This window comes from Pleurodeles waltl, chromosome 8 (assembly GCF_031143425.1).
Source record: "Pleurodeles waltl isolate 20211129_DDA chromosome 8, aPleWal1.hap1.20221129, whole genome shotgun sequence".
Taxonomy (NCBI): domain Eukaryota; kingdom Metazoa; phylum Chordata; class Amphibia; order Caudata; family Salamandridae; genus Pleurodeles; species Pleurodeles waltl.
The window spans coordinates 258840231-258863794 of NC_090447.1; the positions used below are offsets into that span (position 1 = coordinate 258840231).

General features: G+C 47.6%; 1 protein-coding gene across 3 annotated transcripts in view; it reads left to right on the plus strand.

Moving 5' to 3' along the window:
- Positions 1-23564, plus strand: part of SAMSN1 (SAM domain, SH3 domain and nuclear localization signals 1) — a 571601-nt gene that overhangs the window by 364735 nt on the left and 183302 nt on the right. For all 3 annotated transcript variants that reach the window (XM_069204115.1, XM_069204116.1, XM_069204117.1), the window contains 2 exons: positions 15514-15585; positions 17864-18019. In XM_069204115.1, coding sequence (XP_069060216.1) covers positions 15514-15585; positions 17864-18019 — 228 coding nt within the window. The remainder of the gene's footprint in view (positions 1-15513; positions 15586-17863; positions 18020-23564) is intronic.

Below are 23564 nucleotides of genomic sequence, written 5' to 3' on the forward strand. Positions count from 1 at the left end.
TAACAAGGTCTCTGAGCCACGCATGGAACGATTTGATCATTTTGTTCTCTCTTCATTTAGTAAGATATGGACTGAAGTGTTTATAGTCTGCATTCAATTGTGGATTGAAGTATGTCTCACGGGCCACCCCATGTCACAGCAGTCATCACTTCTGGTTTTGTGGAGGTTCCGGAAGAGCTTAAAATCACCCTGCGCAGTGGAGTAACAGCGACCTTTCACTCCCCTGACTGGTGCTTTTCTTGCTTTGAAGTAATTATTCAATATTGTCAACCATAATCTCTATCTTGGTGGCCCTGTGGTTGAGTCAACTAATTTACTGAATGGTGGCAGATTGTTAAATGTGTCACTGATGATTTGGTGTGATGTGGTTACCTTGGGCATGGTTACTTTCTTAGCTTACTCTGCTTTTCTGCTGAGTCCACTTCCCTCTCTGGTGTGTCATTCAAGTTTTATTTCCCTTCAGATTTGCCCTGTTCACTCATCATGTGCATGTGTTGTTGCATCACACCAATTTGTTCTGATGATGTTTGTCCTGGGGTCTGGCCAAGTGATCTAGCACATTTGAGCATCTCTTGGTGTCCTAGCTGGACTTTGTTACCTGTAGGCGTGGTGACTGTTTCACGATTGTTTGTTGTTGCTTGACTCCTCTTGGTTTTTGATGCACTATTCATTTTGTCAGCTCGGCGGGTGAGTGGTAGGGAGTTTGTGCTGTATACATCTCACCACGTCTGTGACACAGATCTAGTTGTTGACATGTCGTGTTGTCCATCAGTGTTAATTGTGCTTCTCACACTGGAATTTTGGTCACTCGTTCTGTGATGGACTTGGGTGTGATCAAGCTTTTGCCACTTCTTCTGTGCTCCAGCCTACAGTCCATGGGTGCCAAAAAATGCTTCATCTGGAGCAAGCCTTCCATGGTGTTGGACTTCTGTCTGCTGTTGGCTGGGTTTTTGGAGACATGCAGGCTTACAGTCCTCATCGCTAATGTGGAATGCCTTTTCAGGCCCCTCTCGAAATGCTGGAAGAGAGACAGAGAAAAAGAGCCACACTCATTCTGCTCCACATGGACTACATGTGTGCAGCCATAAAAGTTTTATTAGTGCACAGGACACATCTATGACCATCACGCATGTACATCATCAGATGGGACTGGCAGAACATTACAGTGTCCAGGGTGACCTGTACCATGGAGGCAGGGTGTGTCATTCTTATTTCAGTGTTTTCACAAGCAGTGTTAAGAGAGTTGGAGCTAGCTGTTGGGTGTGAAACTAGGAGGCCTATCCTGCAGTCCAAGCCTTGTCACCCTGTAATCCTGGCCACGTCACTTAATATCTGGTTACGTTGGGCTAAATACCATTGTTAAGCATTGCAAAGGACTGGACAACATAAATATTTTTAAGTGTTATTTGCAGCAGGAAAGATAAATGTATTAATTCAGAATATGTGCATTGCTATTAGTAGGGTACCATGGGGCAGTACAGATGCTTTTCGAGTCCACATAGCTGTGTTGTATGACAGCTCTAGTATCTCAGACTCTGCAAGCAGAAATAATGTAATAATCTGACATCCAGTCTGTTGAGAAAGGTAAGCTGTTTGGCCATTCATCCCAGCACTCTCCCATTTGTTCTGACCAAGACCTTATGTACACATGCTCATTGTATAAATGTTACACCAGAGGTGGTCTGTAATGTGTTGTGATCACACACATACTCACACTAATCCACATGCACACTCACCTACACCCTCCATTCACAAGCATGCACACATACACCCACTATTCACATGCAGATACACACTCCCACACCCACTCACAACATGCATGTTCACATATACATATATTCATTTATGCAAGTACATGCTCAAATATTAAAGAAGAGCACTTACTGGGCCGCAGCATTGATAGCAGGTCCAGTGGGAGGGAAAGCAGAAAGCACTAGAAGGAGCAAAACCCTTCTGGGACAGAAGAGAAAACTTGAAGTACTCACTGCCACCTCATATTGAAAGACCTTGTAATGGGTCAGCTAATAAGAGGAGGCCATCTCTACCTTCTCACAGAGCGTTATTGTGTGAGCGAGGTTTGCTAACTCATCCCCACTCGGTGATGCGGCACCATGATAAACTATCAGCACTGCACACATCAGGGTTTAACCCTGAAGAGACAAAATAATTCCTTAACAAAGAAAAGAAAAGTGGAAAAAGGCAGAGAACAGGTCTGACTGGAATCTGAGGAATCACACACGAGGTGTCCGATTGCTCAGGAGCAAGAGCCCTCACACTCCCAGATGTTTGGCAGAGATGGGGTAGGTTACTGAACGTACTTCATGTCACAAAACATAGTGACCCGAGCCAGCAAAAAATTTGCATGGCCTCTGTGTCCACCCAAAGGAGCCTGTACACCAACCCTACTGAGTTCGGTCTCAATAATATTAACTAAAGGTATTATTCAATGCACTTCTTCTTAGTTGTAGGTAGTGTCTATGGACTGTTCACCAATTTCTCCAACACTTTCCCAACCACTGTGTAGATTAGGAGGCCTGATCCTGATGAATTGCCTTTGATCGATAATAACTACTAACGGCATGAAACATTTTGACCCACCTATACACAATCTTTTGAGCTGATACAGATTATTATCTTCTAGTCTCAGCCCTCACAATTAGTTTTTAATTTAGACAAGAGGACCCACATAATAAAATTGTCAGGATACATCTTAGCCTATTTTAATTCACATTCACTTATATCAGTCTACACTGAAGGGCGCATGCGCCAGTGCTCATTCATTCACATATGGCATACAATAAAAGATCTCCAGCAAAAAGCCCGCTTGAGGGTGCCTGTCAGGCTTTGCAGTGCCGGCCTGATGAGGAGCATACCCTATGATGAAGCATGACACCCATCTGAGTGTGTGAGGGCTCTTGCTCCTGAGCAGTCGGACACCTCGTGTCTGATTCCTCAGGTTCCAATCCAACCTGCTCGCTGCCTTTCTATACTTTTCTTTTCCCTGTTAAGGAACTGCATATCCCCCTTTTGTTACTTTAGAAGTACTTGGAGCACGTACGTTGGACGTTTATGTGCTTCCTGTTTCCGCTTTTTTGTATGTGATAAAATCTGAAGTGCCCATGGGCATTATTTAGGGGTTGTCCGGGGTCGCAGCTGCAACCCCTGGCTTGCCCATTATGACCCCTGGCACTGTCTTTGTGACCCCTAGTTTCAGAGGTGGCAAAAGCAGTGCCAGAAACACTGTTGCAGCACATTGTTATGGAAGTTGGTTGGGGCTCCTTTCTCCTTCTTTTCTCTCATTATTTTTATTAGACTGATAGTGAATAATGTTTAATTATTCACTATTAGTGCAATAAAAATGGAGTACAATTAGATGGATTTGACCCTCCCTCACAGGTGAGGGAAGCAAAACTAAATGCTTTTCAATGTATGTTGTGTTCATGCTTGAGGGTGAGTGTGTTTAGATGAGCGAGCATGTGTATAAGTGTGAATGTGTGTATGTGTAAACATGTTTGTGAGTGCAATTGAAGGTCAAAATGGGTGTGTGATGTCACTTCCGCTACCCCTGGGATTTTGGTGAATTGGCGTTCATAGAAGTGCCCATATCAAGTTTATCCATAACGCTCTTCCTCCCCTTCATCATGAGGGTGAAACTCCCAAAAGACTTTGCCAATCTGATGAGGTCACTCCCTCAGGGCTGTGAAATCTTCAGCTTGGCAAAGCGCAGCTTACGCTCCCAGGATCCTGCAAATTTCATGCATGTAAGGTACCTGCCTGCTTGGCTCTGACATGGTCAGTGTCCGTCAGGCTGACCTTAGCTCAGTCTCACAGACACTTATCATGCTTTGCAAAATGCAGTTGAAGCAGGGCCTCTCTGCTTTTAATGATGGGCCACCACTGTGATACACATAAAAAAGACTTTTAGGAAACACACTCATATGTGAACGCCCATTGCATACGACCCTTCTGAGAGAAAATAGCTTGGCTGGGGGTACTTGTGCTAAAACACTTTTGCTACAGATATCAGGGAAGAGAGGGTTAAGTATGCATACTAATAGTATAGCTGTGCCCTGCAGAACATAACTTGTTCAATAATGTTTGTGTAACTGTGAAACCAGAATGATGTTATATTTGTTATGCTGCCAGTACTGTGGTGGCACCAGCACTGTGCACCTGCCACATTTTGCCATGGTAACACAATTGTACATTCTGTGGCAGCGGTATTGTACACATGGTGTATGTTTCATTGTGGTACAAGTACTGAAGTACTGTGCACACGCTGTATTCACATCTGATCTGGTATTAGCTAAACCTTTTGATTTTAATAAATAGATATATATATAATCCCCAGTGATTCTTCTTGCACATTGGAAGTTTGGGGATGATCTGTCAAGTGAGGAGCCAAGAGAAAGGGGGATCAAAAAGTTGTGCTCCCTATGTTAATTACCGTAGAACCATGAACGCCACTACAGGTCGAACCACTGACAGAATGACACCAAATTTGGCGGAAAGCTAGCTGTTGGTGTGCATATTGTTCTTTTGCGTGTTCGGTGTACATCTATTCAGTAGTTTTTGAGATATTAAGGAGAAAATAAATTTGTATATCTGAGGTTGTGAATAATTGGTGAATATTTGCAAATTTTTGCGAACATGAACGCGAACAGAAGAGCTGTAATTGGCTGGCCACAACCTGAACAAAAACTTGCGCTGCTGTTTTAAAGTCCTGGAAGACGGTCCCTGGGCCTAAAAGGCAAAATGAAAGGTATCAGGGTTGAGGTACCCTGACCGCAGGGGTGTGATAGCGGTGTTTGAGAGTCAAATTATGGGTTTAAAATGATTTTTCTTCACCATGCACAATATTTGCAATTAGTCAAGATTGATCTCAATTAATCAAGACTAATCACAAATAAGCAAAAAAAAGTTTTAAAACATTCACAGACTCAAGCATACACTAATTCATTCACACATACATGCACTCAGAGACTCATGCACCCACTCACACACCCACCCAGACACTCAGGAACCCACTCAGACCCACTCATAGACTCACACACCCACTTTCAGACATACTCAGACACTCACACACCCATTCAGGCATCCACTGACAGAGACAGGCCCTGTGATCAACCCTCACTTCAAACTGCCAAAGGCCGTGCTCGGCGCAGGGTTGGGTGGTTGTAAGGACTTGACTGCCGAGCCTTGCAGCACCCTGTGGCCAACCCCTTACATTGCATATAGTCGCTTTCATTCAGACCTTTTTATCCATTGATCTGTGCAAGTATAATGCACATTTGGCTTCCACCCGCCACAGCATATAGTATGGGGCAGTGGGTCAGCCTACTTCATTGGTTTTCTTCCTTGCATACTGAGTGATTGCATTTTGCCGGATCACATGTGCAAACTGCTTGAAAAGTTATACACTTCTCAGCCATTGGAAGCATTCATTTCTGCTTTTCATTTTTTTTTTCATGCTGTTGTGATGCAAAACATGCCATCACATATCCACCTGTCATTATGATTCGTGTTAGATTGTTTGTGCAGACTATTTTGTTTGTGCAATGATGTGAGTATTGGCAGAGACACAATTCACCCTCCTCTCACTTCCTACAGGTGACAATAGATATAGTCCTCTTTTTGTAGACATCCTGTGTTTAACATTCCAGAGTGGGAATGGGAATTAATGTCCTTGGTGTGCTAAGGTTCTGAAAGCTGATACACTCTATCAGATCATAATTTCATTAGGTATGTTGCCCACTATTTGAAACTATAGTTGCAATGCTCTAATTTTTTAACAGAGAACAATAGCTAACATAAAATCCTCTGTCTCTTTCTAAATGTGGGTGTCCTTTGAAAACATTGATCCCTTATTTTTTACTTTGTTGAACTGATGAAAATGGCAATTGTTTATCATTTGCAAATCTGTGAACAATATTACATTTATGGTACATTACAGGCAAATACAAAGTTTCACTCGTCCATGTAGAAAGCGAGATACGTTCATTAGGAGAACCTATTGGTTTAAATGTATGATTTAAAAAAAAATCATCTATTGATTGAAGTGTAGCCGCCAATGGCTTACAAAATAGCAGTTTAATATTATGGTTCTCCTTCATTGGTTGGGGAAATGTAACTGAACTGCTGTGAAAAAGTATTCAATCATCCTATGAATTCACTGTCAGTGTCGCTGGTCCTCATTTGATGATTTTAGTAATGCATTGGTTGACATACTGTGCTTGAGCCTTCTGATGCAGAGCAGCTGCCTGCTCTTCTAGCGCAGCTCCAGTTGCTTCCCTTCACCTGTTTCTGATCCGGAACATGCAATCCAGCTCTCCCATTTCACTTCTGAGCAGGGGCGGCTCCTCCATAAGGACGCAGCAGCGTTGCCCCCCGCCAGCAGCGGCAGCTGCAAAACCTTTTCTCCAAAAGAGATAATAAACTGTGTTTATTATCGTTTTGGGGCAAAAGGGGCGGGCCACTGAGGTGACGAGCAATGAGTGGGAGTGTTCAGCACTCCTCATCAGATCGCATATGTGTTTGGCTGGCTGTCTCGGGCCGGCCAAACACACATGCGCAGTGGTCCCTCTCCAGCCCGGCAACTGTCCTGCCGGACTGGAGTGAGCCTGCACAGGCTCTCAGTCTGCCTGGAAGCACTCTGGCTGGGCACTCCTAGACAATCCTGATGCTACTCTGAGCAGCACCAGGATTGTCCGCAGGGCAGGCTGGGAGCCTGTGTCTGCACTGTAGCAACAGAGGAGAGGAGCGACGCAACGTGACGGAGGAGGGAAGTGTTCAGAAGTTTTTTAATTATTTTATTATTTTTTCATTTAATCCCCCCGGCACTCCGCCCCTCCCCTTCTGCTTTGCATGAGCAGCGACTGCTTCTGAGAGCTTCTTTACCTTTCACAGGAAGTGTTTAATTTGAGCATGTGGTTGAGGCACTCAGTTTTGGGAGCTGGCACTTGTATTAATTCATCAAATATTGACCGAGAAGAAGAGAGGGAAAAACACACAATCAGAAAAGAAAGGTCGAAAGAAAGACGGAAAAAGGCAGTAAGCGAGACCGGCAAGCAGAGATAAAGGGGCAGTGAATGTCTGGTGGAGGGTTAAAGAGGCCTGGGTGGATTGAGGACTACGCAGCCTTGCTATTTGGTGCACCATTTTTTAATAGCACCACATGCGCAGATCTTTGCGCACCGGTACTAACGTCACAGGACGGGGACGGTGGGGCTGAGAGAGGCTGCCACAATGGAGCAAGACGGAAGGAACACATTGCTCCTGAAATTGATGGATTTTAGCACTTTCGTGGTTGGGAGGCAACCAATTCACCTACTGTGCAGGTAGTAGCGTGTTTGCCAGTGCTACAGCCAGTAGCCAGTGTGGGAGATCGACCCTTGGCAAAGGCGTCAGATGCAGCACAGGTTGAGCTCCATGGCTGACGACGATTACACTAATGTATACTTTCTAGAGGTTAAAGAAATGACATCCAGGCAGACTGCCAGAACTAGTAAATCAGTTTGGGATTATATTTATGGCTGTCTGGTGCTAACACTGCTTGTAAAATGCAGATCGGGTACACTAGTAAGATGGAGAGGGGATGTTTCTGAATCCTGCTGTCTGTGTGTGTGTATCTCTTTCTCTCTCAGTTACCATGCCAGCAGCATCTTCGGAGCTGGCCTTTGGAAAGTTTTATAATTATTTGATCGTGCCAATGTGAGCAGCTGACATATCACGCACATGAATAACATTAGCCCTGTCTGCCAGTGGACGGGCACTTCACACCCACAGTGAGCGGTGGCTGCTTTCCACTTGTACTTGCTAATACATGCCATAACTTTTGGAAGCATTGTATGCTGTTTTTACTTGGCTCTCAAATCACCTTTTAGTGACTTCTTTGGTAGGAATAACTAATGAAGGCTGAAGGTTGTCTTTCCCCCTTGCAATCTCGAGGCTGGCCAGTTTTGTTAATAAATCATATGATGAGTGATGTTGTCTGACGCCATTATGATGGAGACTGCCAAAGCCACTTTGGTGGCAGAAGGAAGCTCTCCTTTATGCACTCGCGTAGATATTCATTCATCTTAGGATAACGTTACACACACTTCTTTCATCCATACAACCAAGCAATTCTCCATTCATCCATAAATTCACTCGTCCATGTTTAAGCATTCATTCATTCTTGGATTTGCCCGTACACACACACAAACTCACCTGTTAGTGAAGGAGCACGTTCAGGTATAAAAAGAACAAGCTAATTTGCTTTGCCAATTCTTATTTTTGCGATGTTGATACCATACAAGCAGCATGCATTTTTTGTCATATACTCTGGAAATTGTTAATGTTTTATAATTTTGTCATTTCTGACGAGCTCTGTACCCGTTGCAGCCACCTCCTGATGATAGATATCAGGCAGAGTTGTGTTTTGTTTTGCTGGATGTAGCCTGGTTACAATGACGATAGTCTTCTACAGCATGGAGTGTCACTTCACATCATCCTGGGCTATGAAAACTGACTGACACGCCAGTGGTTTTTCATCATTCACTTTGCACAATACATCACACAAGATGGGCAAAGGTTCTCATTAATTGCAGCCATCAATCATTGGTTTAGATGCTTTCTTATGAAGCATGGTACCATGGGAACATGTGATGCCCCAGTTACTGGAGCCCACAGGGAGGGCAGACAACACTGGCAGCCTATTCCCTTTTATTCTCTCCTTGTTTCAATATTTGCCCCTCCCTCTGCCCTCTTCTATCCACCAGCTCTTTAAAGTAGCATTTAATGTCTGAAGCCTGGTTATTCCTGGGTAGGTGGTCGGAGTTCAGTGTTTGAGGGAGCTCAGGGGAAATAGGCCAAGTCACATCACAGAACTCATTATTAATTTAAACAATTCGCCTCACTTGACATCCTCATAGGCACCTGGGAGGTGTGAAGCCACAGATGTGCCTCCCCAGGTTTCTTCAAGAGGGTGGCTGACCGCAAGGAGATAGGGATAGATAGGCCAATTAGACTGGGAGGGCAAGGCCTCAAGGAGCTAATTAGGTAAATGGGGAGAACGGTTCTGACATGTTTGGATAGTTACTTTCACTCTGGTAGATGATTTAGGTAGGAAGCTGTTTGGTACTGGTTCAGGTGTAGGACAGTTAGGGGATGAGGTATACAATATCAGTGGCAGGTGTGGGTGGGGCTTAATTGGGGGACAGTTGGTAGCAACAGGGTTGTAGGTTAAGTGGAAAAGGGAGAGATTTCAGTAGTGGCAGTTCTTCAGGCTGGGGGGGTTGGATAATGTAGCAGGTGTGAGAGAGTTCTCTGTGGATGTTGAGGGAGGCAGGGCAGGAACACTCAATTTACCCCCAGGTCATGGACCAGGCCTGGGTTAGGCTGGGTGTTAAAAATGGGGTCTCTAGTTGGCAGTGGTTTGTACCCTGTCCAAGTAGGGACCCTCACTCTAGTCAGGGTAAGTCACACACAATCCAAATTATCCTGTGCCCACCCTCTGGTAGCTTGGCACTGAGCAGTCAGGCTTAACTTAGAAGGCAATGTGTAAAGTATTTGAGCAATAAATCATGCAGTAACACAGTATAGCACCACAAAAATACACCACACAGTGTTTAGACAAATATATAATATTTATCTGATAAGATGCAGGTCAAACGATTAAGATGCAATAAGTATATTTTAAAAATATCACTGTAAAAATGATGTAAAGTGTCTCTTGCAAGCACAAAGAACCTGGTTTGCGTTCAAAATCTCCGCAAAGAACCACAGAGGAGGAGATGTGTGGAAAACAGGGAGGTGTGTGTCGATTTCTCGGGTCGCACATGGCTATGCGTCATTTATTTTTCACGCAGGGAAGGCTTTTGCTTCAATTTCTGGTGTTCGGTCTTGAATCCTCTTCGGGTTGCAGGGTTTTCGGACACCCTGGGGACGATGCGACGAAGTCCCAGGGTCTGCGTCAATCCGGTGGGCGTTGCATGGAAATTTGTACCGCACTGCAGGGGCTGCGTCGATTCCTCTCTGGAAGTCGGGCTGCGACATTCAAGATCGGCTGTGCGTTGATCCAGTGGACCGTGCATCGAATTTCTGGTCGCTACGCTGGCGCTGTGTCAATCTTCTCCTTGCAAAGTCAGGCTGTGTCATTCCAGTTCGGCATGCAGTGAATTTTTTACAGCGATGCAGGCGGTGCGTCATTTCTGGCAGGCTGTGCATCGATTTTTGCCCCACAAGGAGTTCTTCTTTCACAGATGAAGTCTTTTTGGTCCTGAGACTTCAGGGAACAGGAGGCAAGCTCTATCCAAGCCCTTGGAGAGCACATCTCAGCAGAGCCAGAGGGCAGCAAGGCAGCATTGCAACAGCAGGGCAGCAATCCTTTGCAGAAAAGCAGCCAGGTGAGTCTTTTGGGCAGCCAGGCAGATCCTCTTGGCAGGTTGCCGGGTCTGATTCAGTGTTTCTTCACCAGTGGTATCTTGCCCAGAAGCGTCTGTGAAGTAGAAGTGTCTACATCATAAGTTTCTGAGTTGGTAGGGGCAGAGGCCCTGTTTAAATACCCAAATGTGCCTTTGAAGTGGGGGAGACTTCAAAGAGTGGCTTAGAAGTGCACCAGGTCCCCTTTCAGTTCAATCCTGTCTTCCAGGGTCCCAGTAGGGAGTGTAGCAGTCCTTTGTGTGAGGGCAGGCTACCGTTCTTTGACTTGTAAGAGTCAGGCCCTCAACCCTTTAAACCCAGGAAGACCCATTCAAAATGCAGATGTATGTAAGTGAGGCTGAGCATCCTGTGTTTGAGGTTTATCTGAGTTAATGCACAAGGTAGCTGTCAACTGAACCTAGCCAGATGTGGATTGAAAGGCACAGAAGGATTTAAGTGTAGAGAAATGCTCACTTTCTTAAAGTGCCATTTCTTAAATAGTAATATAAAATCCAACTTCACCATTAAGCAGGAATTTGTATCACCATTCTAGCCATACTAAATATGACCTGGCTACTCCTTTCAGGTCCGGATCTACCACTCAAACAGTATATGAGGGTAGCCCTAATGCTATCCTATGAAGGGAGCAAGCCTCACAGCAGTGTAAAAACTAATTTAGGAGTTTTACACTACCAGGACATATAGAACACACATGTTTATGTCCTGTCTTTTATCTACATAGCACCCTGCTCTATGGGCTACCTAGGGCCTACCTTAGGGGTGACTTATATGTAGACAAAGGGGAGTTTAAGGCTTGGCAAGGCCTTTTAATGACAAGGTGAAGTGGCAGTGAAACTGCACACACAGGCACTGCAGAGGCAGGCCTGAGATACGGTTAGGGGACTACTTATGTGGGTGGCACAACCAGTGCTGCAGCCCAGTAGTAGCATTTAAGTTACGGGCCCTGGGCACATGTAGTGCGCTTGACTAGGGACTTGCAAGTAAATTAAATAAGCCAATTGGGTATGAGCCAATTCCACCATGTTTTAAGGAGAGAACATATGCACTTTAGCACTGGTTAGCAGTGGTAAAGTGTGCAGAGTCCTAAAGCCAGCAAAAATTGGGTCAGAAAAAAGAGAAGGAGGAAGGCAAAAGGTTTGGGGGTGATCCTGCAGAAAGGCTATTTCCAACAGTAAGGAAGTCACACAGCTAAGATAACCCTTGCTCACTCCCTTGGTAGCTTGGCACGAGCAGTTAGGCAATGTGTAAAGTATTTGTATACACACACAGTAACACAGTGAAAACACCAAAAAAGTACTCTGCACCAGTTTTTAAAAAATAGGTAATATTTATCTAAGTAAAACAACAATAAAACAATAAAAATCCAACATACACAAGCAAAGATACACATTTTCAAAGATTAACGCTTAGTATAGTGCTTAGAAACACAGTAACTCCAACTTGGACTATCACGACATCTTGACGGTGTCATTCCCAACAGTCTGACGCCACTTGCGAGGGAGTGAGGACTGGTCATGGAGTTACAAGGACCCCAGGTGCAGTACCTTGGAAAAGGAGGAAACAAAGACATTGCATGGAGACGGGGAGGTGAGGCGTCAATGGAGCCGGTGTGGCATTGGTTCCTCCCTGCTACCGGGGAGGTGTAGTGTTGGTTCCTGACTGCTAGGCAGGGGAGGTGAGGCACCACTTCCTTACAATTGCAGGTGAGGTGATATGGCATTGGTTGAGATGCGTCGGTTTCTTAGGACAAGTAGGGGTCAATGAATCAAGCAGGTCAAGATGCGAGGTTTCGACTTCGGGGTGTCACAATCATACCACGGAGCCACAGGTGCTGCGACAGGGTCAGAGTCTGGTGTCACGGGCATCAGTGACACGGCGCTCAGAACTCAAGCTGTGGTGGAACTTCGTAGGTGCTGCAGTGGCATTGGGCCTGCGGCGTCAGTCGCAGTTGTTGCACTCAGTGGGGACCACGGCTCAGGTGCAGGCAGCGGCACTGAGACAGCAGTGCTAGTTCCAAAGTCTCTCTAGAGTGAATGTGCTTGTTTCTTCTTGGTTACACCAGAACACCCCCCCAATGGCTCAGGAACTGGATTAGGCACCACTTGGCCAGTCAGGACTCTCAGCAAGAGAGCCAGGGTGCTGGCAGATTTAGTCTTTGATGTCCCTGAGACTTCAAACAGGAGGCAAGCTCAATTCAAGCCCTTGGAGAACCTTTGGAAACAGGATGCACAAAGCAAAGTCCAGTCCTTTCACTCCCAGGACAGAAGCTGCAGGCAGCAGGCCAGCATAGCAAAGCAAGAGGCAGAGTAACAGTCCCTCCTACAACAGCTAGCTCTTTTTCCTGGCAGAATGTCCTCACCAGACGGATTCTAAAGTTGTGGTCTCAGAGGTCCAGTACCTATACTCATTTCTGCCTTTGAAATAGGCAACCTACCTTCAAAGGAAAGTCTTTGTAGTGTACAGTACCCTGCCTTTTCCACCCTGCCCCAGACACACTCCAGGGGGTTGGAGACTACTTTGTATAAGGACAGGCTCAGTCCTTATCAGGTGCAAGTGTCAGCTCCTCCTACCACTCTAGCCCAGAAAGACCCATCACGATATGCAGGGCACACCTTAGCTTCCTTAGTGTGACTATCTGGAGTGAATTCACAAACAGCCCAAATGTCATGCTGACCCAGATGTGCATTCCACAGTCAGGCAGAGGCGCATAATGGTTAAGCAAGAAAATGTCAGCTTTCTAAAAGTGGCATTTTTAAACTTACAATTTAAAAAACAACTTCACCTGAAGGTGTATTTTTAAATTGTGAATTAATAGACCCCAAACTCCTCATCTCTATCTGCTCCAAATGGGAAATTAAACTTAAAAGATATTTGAAGGCAATCCCCATGTTACCGTTTGGGAGACATAGGACTTGCAATAGTGAAAAACAAATTTAGCAGTATTTCACAATCAGGACATGTAAAACACACACGAACATGTCCTAATCTACACCCTGCACCATGGGGCCACCTTGGGCCTACCTTAGGGGTGACGTACATGTAGTAAAAGGGAAAGCTTGGGCCTGGTAAGCGGGGTCACTTGCCAGGTTGAACTGGCAGTTAAAACTGCACACACAGACACTACAGTGACAGGTCTGAGGCATGTTTACACTGCTACTCACGTGGGTGGCAAAATCAGTTCTGCAGGCCCTCTAATAGCTTTTGATCTACAGGCCCTGGGCACACACTGTGCACTGTACTAGGGGCTTACTAGTGAGTCAAATATACCAGTCATGGATAAACCAATCACCAATACAAATTATATAGGGAGCATTTGCACTTTGGAACTGGTCAACAGTGGTAAAGTGCCCAGATTCCTAAAGCCATCAAAAACAAAATTCAGCACAGGATCAAAATCAGGATGTCAGAAGCCAAAAAGACAGGGAAAACCCTGCAGAAAGGGCCATTTGGAACACTCCTCAATGTCTGTATCTAAAAGCACCATGTAATATTAAGTACAAGCACATAAGAAAATTATTTTAAAATAGATTTGAACAATTAGAAAACTATTGGTTTAGCATTGCACTTTAGCTAGCTTTGGAGTGAAAGTGTGTGAGTATATTTTTATTTTTAGTCATTTTTCAGTATGCGTGGTTTTGTGATCAGTAGTGTTTTCTTTCAGTTTTCTGTTGTAGGGAGAGGTCTGACCAAATAGTCAAAGAGCGATGTTTCTGCTAAAGGAGCCCAGTACTGTGACATAACCAATACTGCATACCTAATCAGACTGTTTTGCAGTGGGTTGGTTGTCCTATTTTAATGGATGGAGAAAGCAGGTGGGTTGACAACAGGTGTGTGTGACGGAATATCTGGTGTATCTGAGAGTGCATGAGGCTATCTGACCTGGGGTCCATTGTAGATGCTCTCTATTGAAGTGAGGACCTGTGGTTGACTTTTACAGCCTGGACTGCCCTTCAAGCTAGGGCTTTAGTGCTTCACGCCACTCTGAGGAGAGAGTCAATCCGTAGACCTCAGTGGGTGTAGCTTACCATTTTTCATGGAGCTCTCCTACCAGTTGAGTGTCTTTACTAGCTCACTATAATAACCGCTCAACATAATTTCACCAGTTGCTTTTTATCTTTTTAACTCTCTGTGGGAGCACATCCAATAGTAGCCCACACATTGTAGGACTTCCTTCTCCATCAGCTATAGAGTCCTGTCCTGTCACCTATAACTAAAAAGTGGACACAAACAGTTGGAACATAGGGAGTTACTTGATTACCCTATGTATTGTAAATACATCCTCTATGGCATTTCCCTTGCGTAGAAAAACTTTTAGGTTGACATGGAAAATTCAGTTTGTGATTTAACATGAGGTTTTTAAGTTTTACAGGAAAGCTCCATTGATAATTCTGGATGAAACCAGATGATAATTTGGGGGCCTCATTTACAAGAATCTGTCCTATCATCATCAATGCATCAGATTTCTTGTGCCTGCCGCACATCTCCTAATGACACCATGGATATGCTGGATTTACAATACAGAGACCCACAGCGCACGTTTTCACAGATGCATCAGAATTTCTGATGTATCTGTTGGCGCTAAACTGACGCATTGCTGGAGTTGTGTCATTAAACTGATGCCACTCCAGCAATGCTAGGAGAGTCCCATAGGAAAAAGTCCTGCATCAATTTTACACCTGCTCTGAGCAGGTGTAGAATGATGCAGTGAAAAGTTATAAATTTCACTGTGTCCGTTCTACGTGACTTTTTCCGTGGCAATGCACCTGCTGCAGGTAAAATGTGACGCAGGGCTTTGCAAACTGCTGCATTGGGCCCAATGCATAATTTTGTAAATAGAAAGCAGAGTAGTGTACTGTTAGCGCCACTGCTGCACCAAGAAAAAATGACGCCGTTGTGGTGCATAGGTCTTCTAAATGAGGCCCTCAGTATTTCATTTTTGTGCCAAGTGTTATTTATGGTTTTTGGATATATGTTATACACCAGCATTGAGCCCCATTTACGGGGTAATTAAACAAATATAATTGTGTAGAACTGAGGCTTGAAGATTTATAAATGCAAAAATGAGATAATTCAGTGTTCCTTTTTTTTCAGCGTGCCAGCAGTTTTGGGAGTTTTGATCGTTTCAGGCACCAGTCAGTATCAAAACCAGAAGATTCAGATGAGGTTTGTGTCATTGTGTATAATGTATCATGACCTTTTGGACTAAGCTGCTAGCTCAAAATGGTACACATGTGAGCAAGTAAACTTGAATTCCATAACTACCTATTTAGCCTCCGCTCCTGTGGGTGAGTGAGTGAACCTGTGAAAGCAGCTGCATTCACAGTAATAGGAATTGAAGACATTCACCTTCACCTATTCAGAGGCAGTGAGGTCAGACGCTGTATATGCTTCTCAACTCCGATGGTACTACTTGTCTCTGACCTGACCTGGAACAAGATATAGGGCCTCATTACAACCTTGGCGGCTGTGCAGACAGTGAAAAGCAGTGTGGGTCTGTGCCTGGGGGCCCCGCGACTCCCCTTCCCGCCAGCCTTTCCATGGCGGTCTCTACCACCGTGGACAGGGTGCCGGGAAGGGGACTCGTAATCCCCTGGGCAGAGCTGCAAGCAGCGCTGCCCTGGAGGATTAAAACCGCTGGGACAACTATGGCGGTAAACTGCCGGTCCCGGTGGTGCGACCACGGCGTCGTAATAGGCAAGATTGCACCGCCAGCCTGTTGGCGGTGTAATCGCCAAAACAGCCCTAGCGGTCTTTGACCGCCAGGGTTGTAATGAGGCCCATAATGCTTTATGGCTCACTATATATTCATTTTCCTCATCAAGACACTGGCAGAAGTTGTGTAAGGGGGTACCTATTATCAAAACCCTCAGGGCTTCATTTACAAACAAACGCATTGAGCTCAATGCGTCAGTTTGTAAATCCTTGCCTCACATTTTACCTGCACCAGGAATAATGTATGCAAGGTAGACGTTTCCACGAGAAAAGCCACACAGAACTGGCACACTTCACTGCATCATTCTGTGACTTCACTGAGTCAGCATTTTTCCGCCTGCTCAGAGCATGCGTAAAACTGGCACAGGACTTATCTCAATGGGGATCTCCTGGCATTGCTGGAGTAGCGTCATTTTGTTTACGCCAGGCCAACAGTGCTTTAGTTTAATGCCACAGATGCATCAGAATTTCTGACGCACCTGTAAAAATCGTGTGGCATGGAACTCTATATTGTAAATACAGTGCATCCATGGTGTCGTTGGGGGGGTCGTAGAGCAGCACAAGACATGTGATGCATCGGACCCGATGCCTTTGATTCTTGTAAATTAGGCCCTCAGTGCACTGTGGGACAGTAAGGAGGGTGACAAGCCAAAGTTCCAAGAGGCAAGGGTCCCCAGTTGTAGGAGATGTGAAGGGTGTCATCAACCACTTGTAAGATTACTGTCTCTATATTGAATGATTCAATTTTCTAACACTGCATTTATTGTCTTTGACTGTTGCTGAACCCCCCTTGAGATGCTGTGGATCTTGGGAAGACTTTTCCCACTGAGTGGTTCAGCTGTGGTGCAACATTACTCGAGCAATCATTCACAACACGTTAATGGGATGAGAATGCAAGTAAAAATCAGATGCTCTTTTTATTGGGTCCTATCCATAGGCAATTTGCTGCTGTATCCTTCTTCTAGACGAAAAAGAGACTGCCTGGCATAGAAATAAGCACTTGGCCCGCATCCAGTATATCACATGAGGTATTCTATCGAGCGAGCAATAGCACAATTAATATTTTTGAGGAAAACAGAACTCTCTGGGAACACAGATCATTCCAGCAGCGGATATCATACACAAGTGGCTCGTGTACACCCAGCAAAAGAAAACTGTGAACTTCTGAACCTAGCGATTGGTGTTATCTGAGAGACAGAGTGAAAGGAACTTTGTTTTAGTTAGGGAAGAGATATAGGTATCAGCAAGCAGAAATAACTGATCTTTATATTTGAAACTGCAGCAATTATGCCAGCATTGCTGTATATTAGTTATTTAAAAACAATAAAACTGTTTCATGAAGATAATTTCTTTAATACATTGAAGTTCCAATGAGGATGCATATGTCGTAAATCATACTTAGTACAGGGGGTGCCCTCTTGTGCAACGTGAACTCACATGAGTCACTAAAGATGCTATAAGGCCCTAGAACATTTTCATCATGATGGACCCTGTCTTGATTTAAGAAGGTTGCCTAGTTCCCTGATGACATCACTAGTCGCATTAATGCAAATGAGCTAGTTACCTGCCTACGAATGTGGTTAATTCCACGCATACTGAGCTATGCATTTCTTTGACGAAACAGTGTCTCCAAACTAACTTTACATTTTCTCGCTATTCCATATATGCATGTACGGTATGGACCTCGATGCAACATTCATTTGCTATAACGATGTTTTAATTAATCTAGATATGTGAGTCTGAAAATGTGTGCGAAGATGGAGATCAAGCTGCCACTAAGGCACAGAGCAGCACAGGAGGCATTGGAAAGAAAATGAAGGCCATTTCACTGACAATGAAGAAAAAGATGGGCAGAAAGTACATCAAGGCACTGTCTGAGGACGGGGTACAGTATTTTCTTTAACAATTTCAGAATATTTGAATGTATAGCATTTCAATATATCTACAGGATGCTAATGAAAGAGCTTCCATGCTCGACCAGGTCATCACTCTATCATCATTCACTTTAAAATGTTGTGATGGGCTGGTGCTTCAGTTTTACAATGATATATGTGTTGACGGTGTGATCCGAGGGACACTGGTAGACTGTAAGACCTGAGAGTGTCCACGTCTGAGCTTTGTCTCCGGATCATACAGGACGTCAGGGCAACAGTTTCCCAGTGCAGAGTTTGGAGGAGTTTACGTGCAATGGTTTGTTTTAGGAAACTGAGGAATACATGAAGCAGAGCTACTGAATAAAATAGGTATTCAGTTCAAGTACAGAAGATTCGGAACCAGATTCTCAAAGATTGTAACCTGTGGATTGAAAATGTTGAGCTCTGGACAGAAAACCTTCACCTAATTCACAATTGTTGAACCAGCCTATTTTCGGTATTGAATTTGCCCCTAATGAGTACAGGGGGTTTCCTAAGAATGTTGGCTTTTCTCCGTTAGTAAGTGATACCCAAATGATGTTCTTAAGGTAATGCCCAGTGGTGGTTGGGGGAGATAGAGCTCCAATGTGGTTATATCCATAACCTTGTGGTCATAACTTTGTGGATATTCTCAAATATTTGTGATGGATTCCCCCAATTCACCTACATTTTAAACTAACACCTGAATGAACTATGTGAAGCTCGCTCACCCATATTTTTGAGGGTGTGTTAGAGAAGGGAAACATGAAACAAGCGTGGCATTTGTGAAATAGCACAACTTTTTTATACTGCAGCTGTGTGCAATGTGGACATTCTGCACACACAGAGGTACGGAACACAGGCATAAACCAGGGACGTTACATCAGTCTTAAGTTTTTCCTGGCATAATCACGATGGTTTTGTGAATTGGATAGATGCTCCTATATCTGCACAAACCACAGGTGCAGGCCCTGATGGTTTACCCATGAAAGTGCTTAGGCAGTGCTTCACCTATTTTCCCACAGTAGCTCAGTGAGACTGGAGTTGTGCTGCAGTACCTCTGCAACAAACCAGGGAGTGACAGGGGAAAAATAAAAGTTGTTCATGTCTTCAGCCTGTTGGTGGATGAACAACCAATCAGACTTGTGCAGGTTGTGTTTCTGGACCACCGATGCATTGCATTTTTTTAGAGAGTTTAGGCCTAAAGTCCCGGACAAAAGCTCTTTAACTGAGCACTCTACAGCAGTCCTCCAAAACAGGTTCATGATCAGTAACACAGCCAATTACCATACAGCTCAAGTTCACTTATATTGTTTCTGTGACACCGCACCTCGTATGTGGCGGTAGCAAGACTGGGAGAGGAGAAGAATAGGAACAGATTGGTGGCACTTATGTTAACCATACATCTCAATGTAAGTGTATATTTGAAAAGTCTTAGGGGGTCATTCTGACCCTGGCGGTCGGTGATAAAGCGGCGGGCAACCCGCAAACAGGCCGGCGGTCCAAAAAATGGTATTCTAACCCTGGTGGGAACCACCAACACAGGCCGCCACATTAACACTCCGACCCCCACGGCGGGACCGACAAACAGCGCGGCGGTCACCGCCAACAGGCAGGCGGCAGACAATGTACCGCCCACCCTATCACAACTCACCAATCCGCCACCTTTTCCGGTGCGGGAGCCCCGCCGATAAAAACACGGCGGAAACACACAACGAACGGGAAAACGCTCACCTATACACATTCCACGAGGAAGGAGGGCAGCATGGAGCCAGAATTACACATCCTACCAGCTCTTGTCTACCTGCTCATCTACCAGGAGTACGAACGCCGGCGCAGACGACAATGGTGAGTACTGCACCTACGACACAGGGGAGGGGGGAGGAGAAAAGATTACGGGGACACACATGCGCCATACACCCACCCCCCCACCACAAATACCTACACCCCATTGCCGAGCAACAAGTCAGAGTAACACCACACAAACCCCCCGGAATAATGCAAAGACACAATTTAAATTTTCGACAAAATATATGTATAAATAGCTCCATAGAAGGAATGGCAAATATGCCATATAAAATATAAAAAAATAAGGAATGAAGATAGTCCACAAGATATCCATAGGCAAAAAGTCCTGCACATTCCGTCAAAGTTCCATAGTCCGTGGGCCAATGTGCACAAACACATGGGCAAAGCCCACACAGGAGACCAGATACGATTGGAGAGAACACTGCAGGGGCATCAGATGATAAAAGCACAGGCACCTCAGGGGGAAAGGAAGGGGGGGCACCTCAGCCACTTGAGTCCACGACGCCAGATCCACGAGGGGTCTCCATGCCCACTGTCCCATCCTGGGGGGTGCAAAGCCACAGTCCATTAGATGGATTACCGACTCCACTGTGATTGGAGGAGGCATGGTGCCCCGAGTGCTCCCTGAAGCCCTGCTCGACACTGAACCAGCACTGTCAATGGGCCAGCGGTGCTTGACAGGAAGGGCCCAGCGGAGCGGTGCTTGAGATGAAGGGCCCAGCGGAGCGGTGCTTGACAGGAAGGGCCCAGCGGAGCGGTGCTTGACAGGAAGGGCCCAGCGGAGCGGTGCTTGACAGGAAGAGCCCTGCGGAGCGGTGCTTGACAGGAAGGGCCCAGCGGAGCGGTGCTTGAGACGGCGGGGCCCAGCGGAGCGGTGCTTGAGATGAAGGGCCCAGCGGAGTGGTGCTTGAGATGAAGGGCCCAGCGGAGCGGTGCTTGAGATGGCGGGGCCCAGCGGAGCGGTGCTTTACAGGAAGGGCCCAGCAGAGCGGTGCTTGAGATGAAGGGCCCAGCGGGGCGGTGCTTGAGATGGCGGGGCCCTGTTCAGTGGTGCTCCTCCCGGCAGGGCCCTGTTCAGCGGTTATTGGCCCGGCGGGGCCCGTTCAGCGGTTCTTGGCCCGGCGGGGCCCGTTCAGCGGTGCTCCTCCCGGCGGGGCCCTGTTCAGCAGTGCTTGCCCCGGCGGGGCCCTGTTCAGTGGTTCTTGGCCCGGCGGGGCCCGTTCAACGGTGCTTGCCCCGGCGGGGCCCTGTTCAGCGGTTCTTGGCCCGGCGGGGCCCGTTCAGCGGTGCTCCTCCCGGCGGGGCCCATTCAGCGGTGCTTGCCCCGGCGGGGCCCTGTTCAGCGGTTCTTGGCCCGGCGGGGCCCATTCAGCGGTGCTCCTCCCAGCGGGGCCCATTCAGCAGTGCTCCTCCCGGCGGGGCCCGTTCAGCGGTGCTTGCCCCGGCGGGGCCCTGTTCAGCGTTCTTGGCCCGGCGGGGCCCATTCAGCGGTGCTCCTCCCGGCGGGGCCCGTTCAGCGGTTCTTGGCCCGGCGGGGCCCGTTCAGCGGTTCTTGGCCCGGCGGGGCCTGTTCAGCGGTTCTTGGCCCGGCGGGGCCTGTTCAGCGGTGCTCCTCCCGGCGGGGCCCTGTTCAGCAGTGCTTGCCCCGGCGGGGCCCGTTCAGCGGTTCTTGTCCTGGCGGGGCCCGTTCAGCGGTTCTTGGCCCGGCAGGGCCCGTTCAGCGGTTCTTGGCCCGGCGGGGCCCTGTTCAGCGGTTCTTGGCCCGGCGGGGGCCCGTTCAGCGGTTCTTGGCCTGGCGGGCCCCCGTTCAGCGGTTCTTGGCCCGGCGGGGCCCGTTCAGCGGTGCTCCTCCCGGCGGGGCCCTGTTCAGCGGTGCTTGTCCTGTGTGTCTAGAGAGCCAGACCTGGGCAAGACTTCCCGCTCATTCCCCATCCGAACTTGCGGTCGCGGCGCCCTCCTGTGATGGAGTCCTGGGCCCCTGGGCAGCTCGCCTGCTGCCTGACTTCTCCGCCCTGCTGCCCTTGCCCTCCTTCGCTGGAGCTCTGTGGCCCTTGCCTCCCTTGGATGATGTGGCAGGTGACGGGGCAAGGCTACTGTCCTTGGTGGCAGCCGTCTCAGGCTTGTCGCGCCGGCCCTTTTTCTTCCTTGTCCTCTTCCCAGGGGGGGGGCTGGCTGTCCCCTTGCTGCTGGCTGATGTTCCTGCCCTAGGATCTGGTGGACTCCAATAGCCCTGCACTATGGCCACAGTAGATGCAGGGCTGGTGGTGGCTGAGGTGCTTTACTTGGTCTTACCAGATGGAGGGGGCGGGTCAGTGATTGGAACGAGTTCAAGGTTGGAAAGGAAAAGGACTTTGGAAGGACAGGGACGGGTAGGTGTAGTGGGTTTGGGAGTGGAGGAAGAGGATGTGGTTGTAGGAGAGTCAAGTGTGCTGTCTTTGGGTGCAGGTGCTTGTGACGGAGGCTGTCGTGAGGTGGATGGCTGTTGGGTGGGTGGCTGCCTGCGTTTGTGTGCTTTGGAAGAGGGGGTGACAGACACACTGGGAGAGGACACAAGGGACGTGTAAATGGCAGTGGGGGTGGTGACTGCACGTGTGCGGACTGTAATGGAGGGTGTGCTGGTGATGGAAGTACTGGCTGATGGTGGTGTGCATGCAGGTGTGAGTGGAGACGTCACAGGGAAGGAGGGGGGAGATGAGGAGGTGGGGGACACAGAGGTGGTAGTGACTGTTGGCATGTCTGCATCTGTATGTTGCTTGGGTGAATGCTTGTGGGATCTGTGGTGCTTATGTCTGGATGAGCTGCCCTTGGATGTAGAGGTGTGTGCAGGCTGGTCTGATGGTGTGGATGGGATAGGCAGAGGAACAGGAGACTGGGACTGGGTGGAGGGAGTCAGAAGAGGGAGGCTGGAGACAGGGACAATGGCTGCCGTCAGTGCTGAGGCCAGAGCGTTGAACGATCGCTGATGGGCAGCCTGACCCGAATGAATGCCCTCCAGGTATGCATTGCTCCGATGCACCTCCCTTTCTACACCCTGGATGGCATTCAAGAGGGTAGACTGCCCAACAATGAGTGTCCTGAGGAGGTCAATGACCTCCTCACTGAGGGCAGCAGGGGTAACTGGGGCAGGGCCTGAGGTGCCTGGGGCGAAGGAGATGCCCGCCTTCCTGGGCGAGCGGGCACGGAGCGAAGGCTGAGGGGCTGCTGGGAGGGCGGGGCTGGTGCGCTGGGTGGCGGCTGTACCTGTTGTGGTGGTGGGCACGGATGTTGCCGCCACCGCTAGGGAGCTCCCTTCCGAGGACGTGTTGGTGTCGCTGACGTCTCCACGGGTCCCCGTTGTGGAGCTCCACTCGCTCTCCGTCTCACTGGTGTACTCGGAGTCTGTCGTATTGCCCTCCGGGGCCATGTGAGATGCAGCTCCCTCGTGCTCCAATGCCACTTCCCCCCCGCCAGATGATGCTAATGCACACATGAACAGGAAGACAAAGAAAATGGGGGGGGGGTGGAGAAATGAAGACAGGTTGAGTGCATGTATTGGCAACACCGTTGTCGGAGAGGACAGACACAGAAGCCCCCTGAACTAGGCCGCGCAATGGGGGTACACTACTCAGTTATTGTGACTAGTCCTACGGGTCTATGGACGACAAATGCACACATGGGTGAGGCCGGACCATGGATAGCTGTACTTGGCACCCTACAGAGGTGGGGGGTGGGGGCACAGGGCCGTGTCTA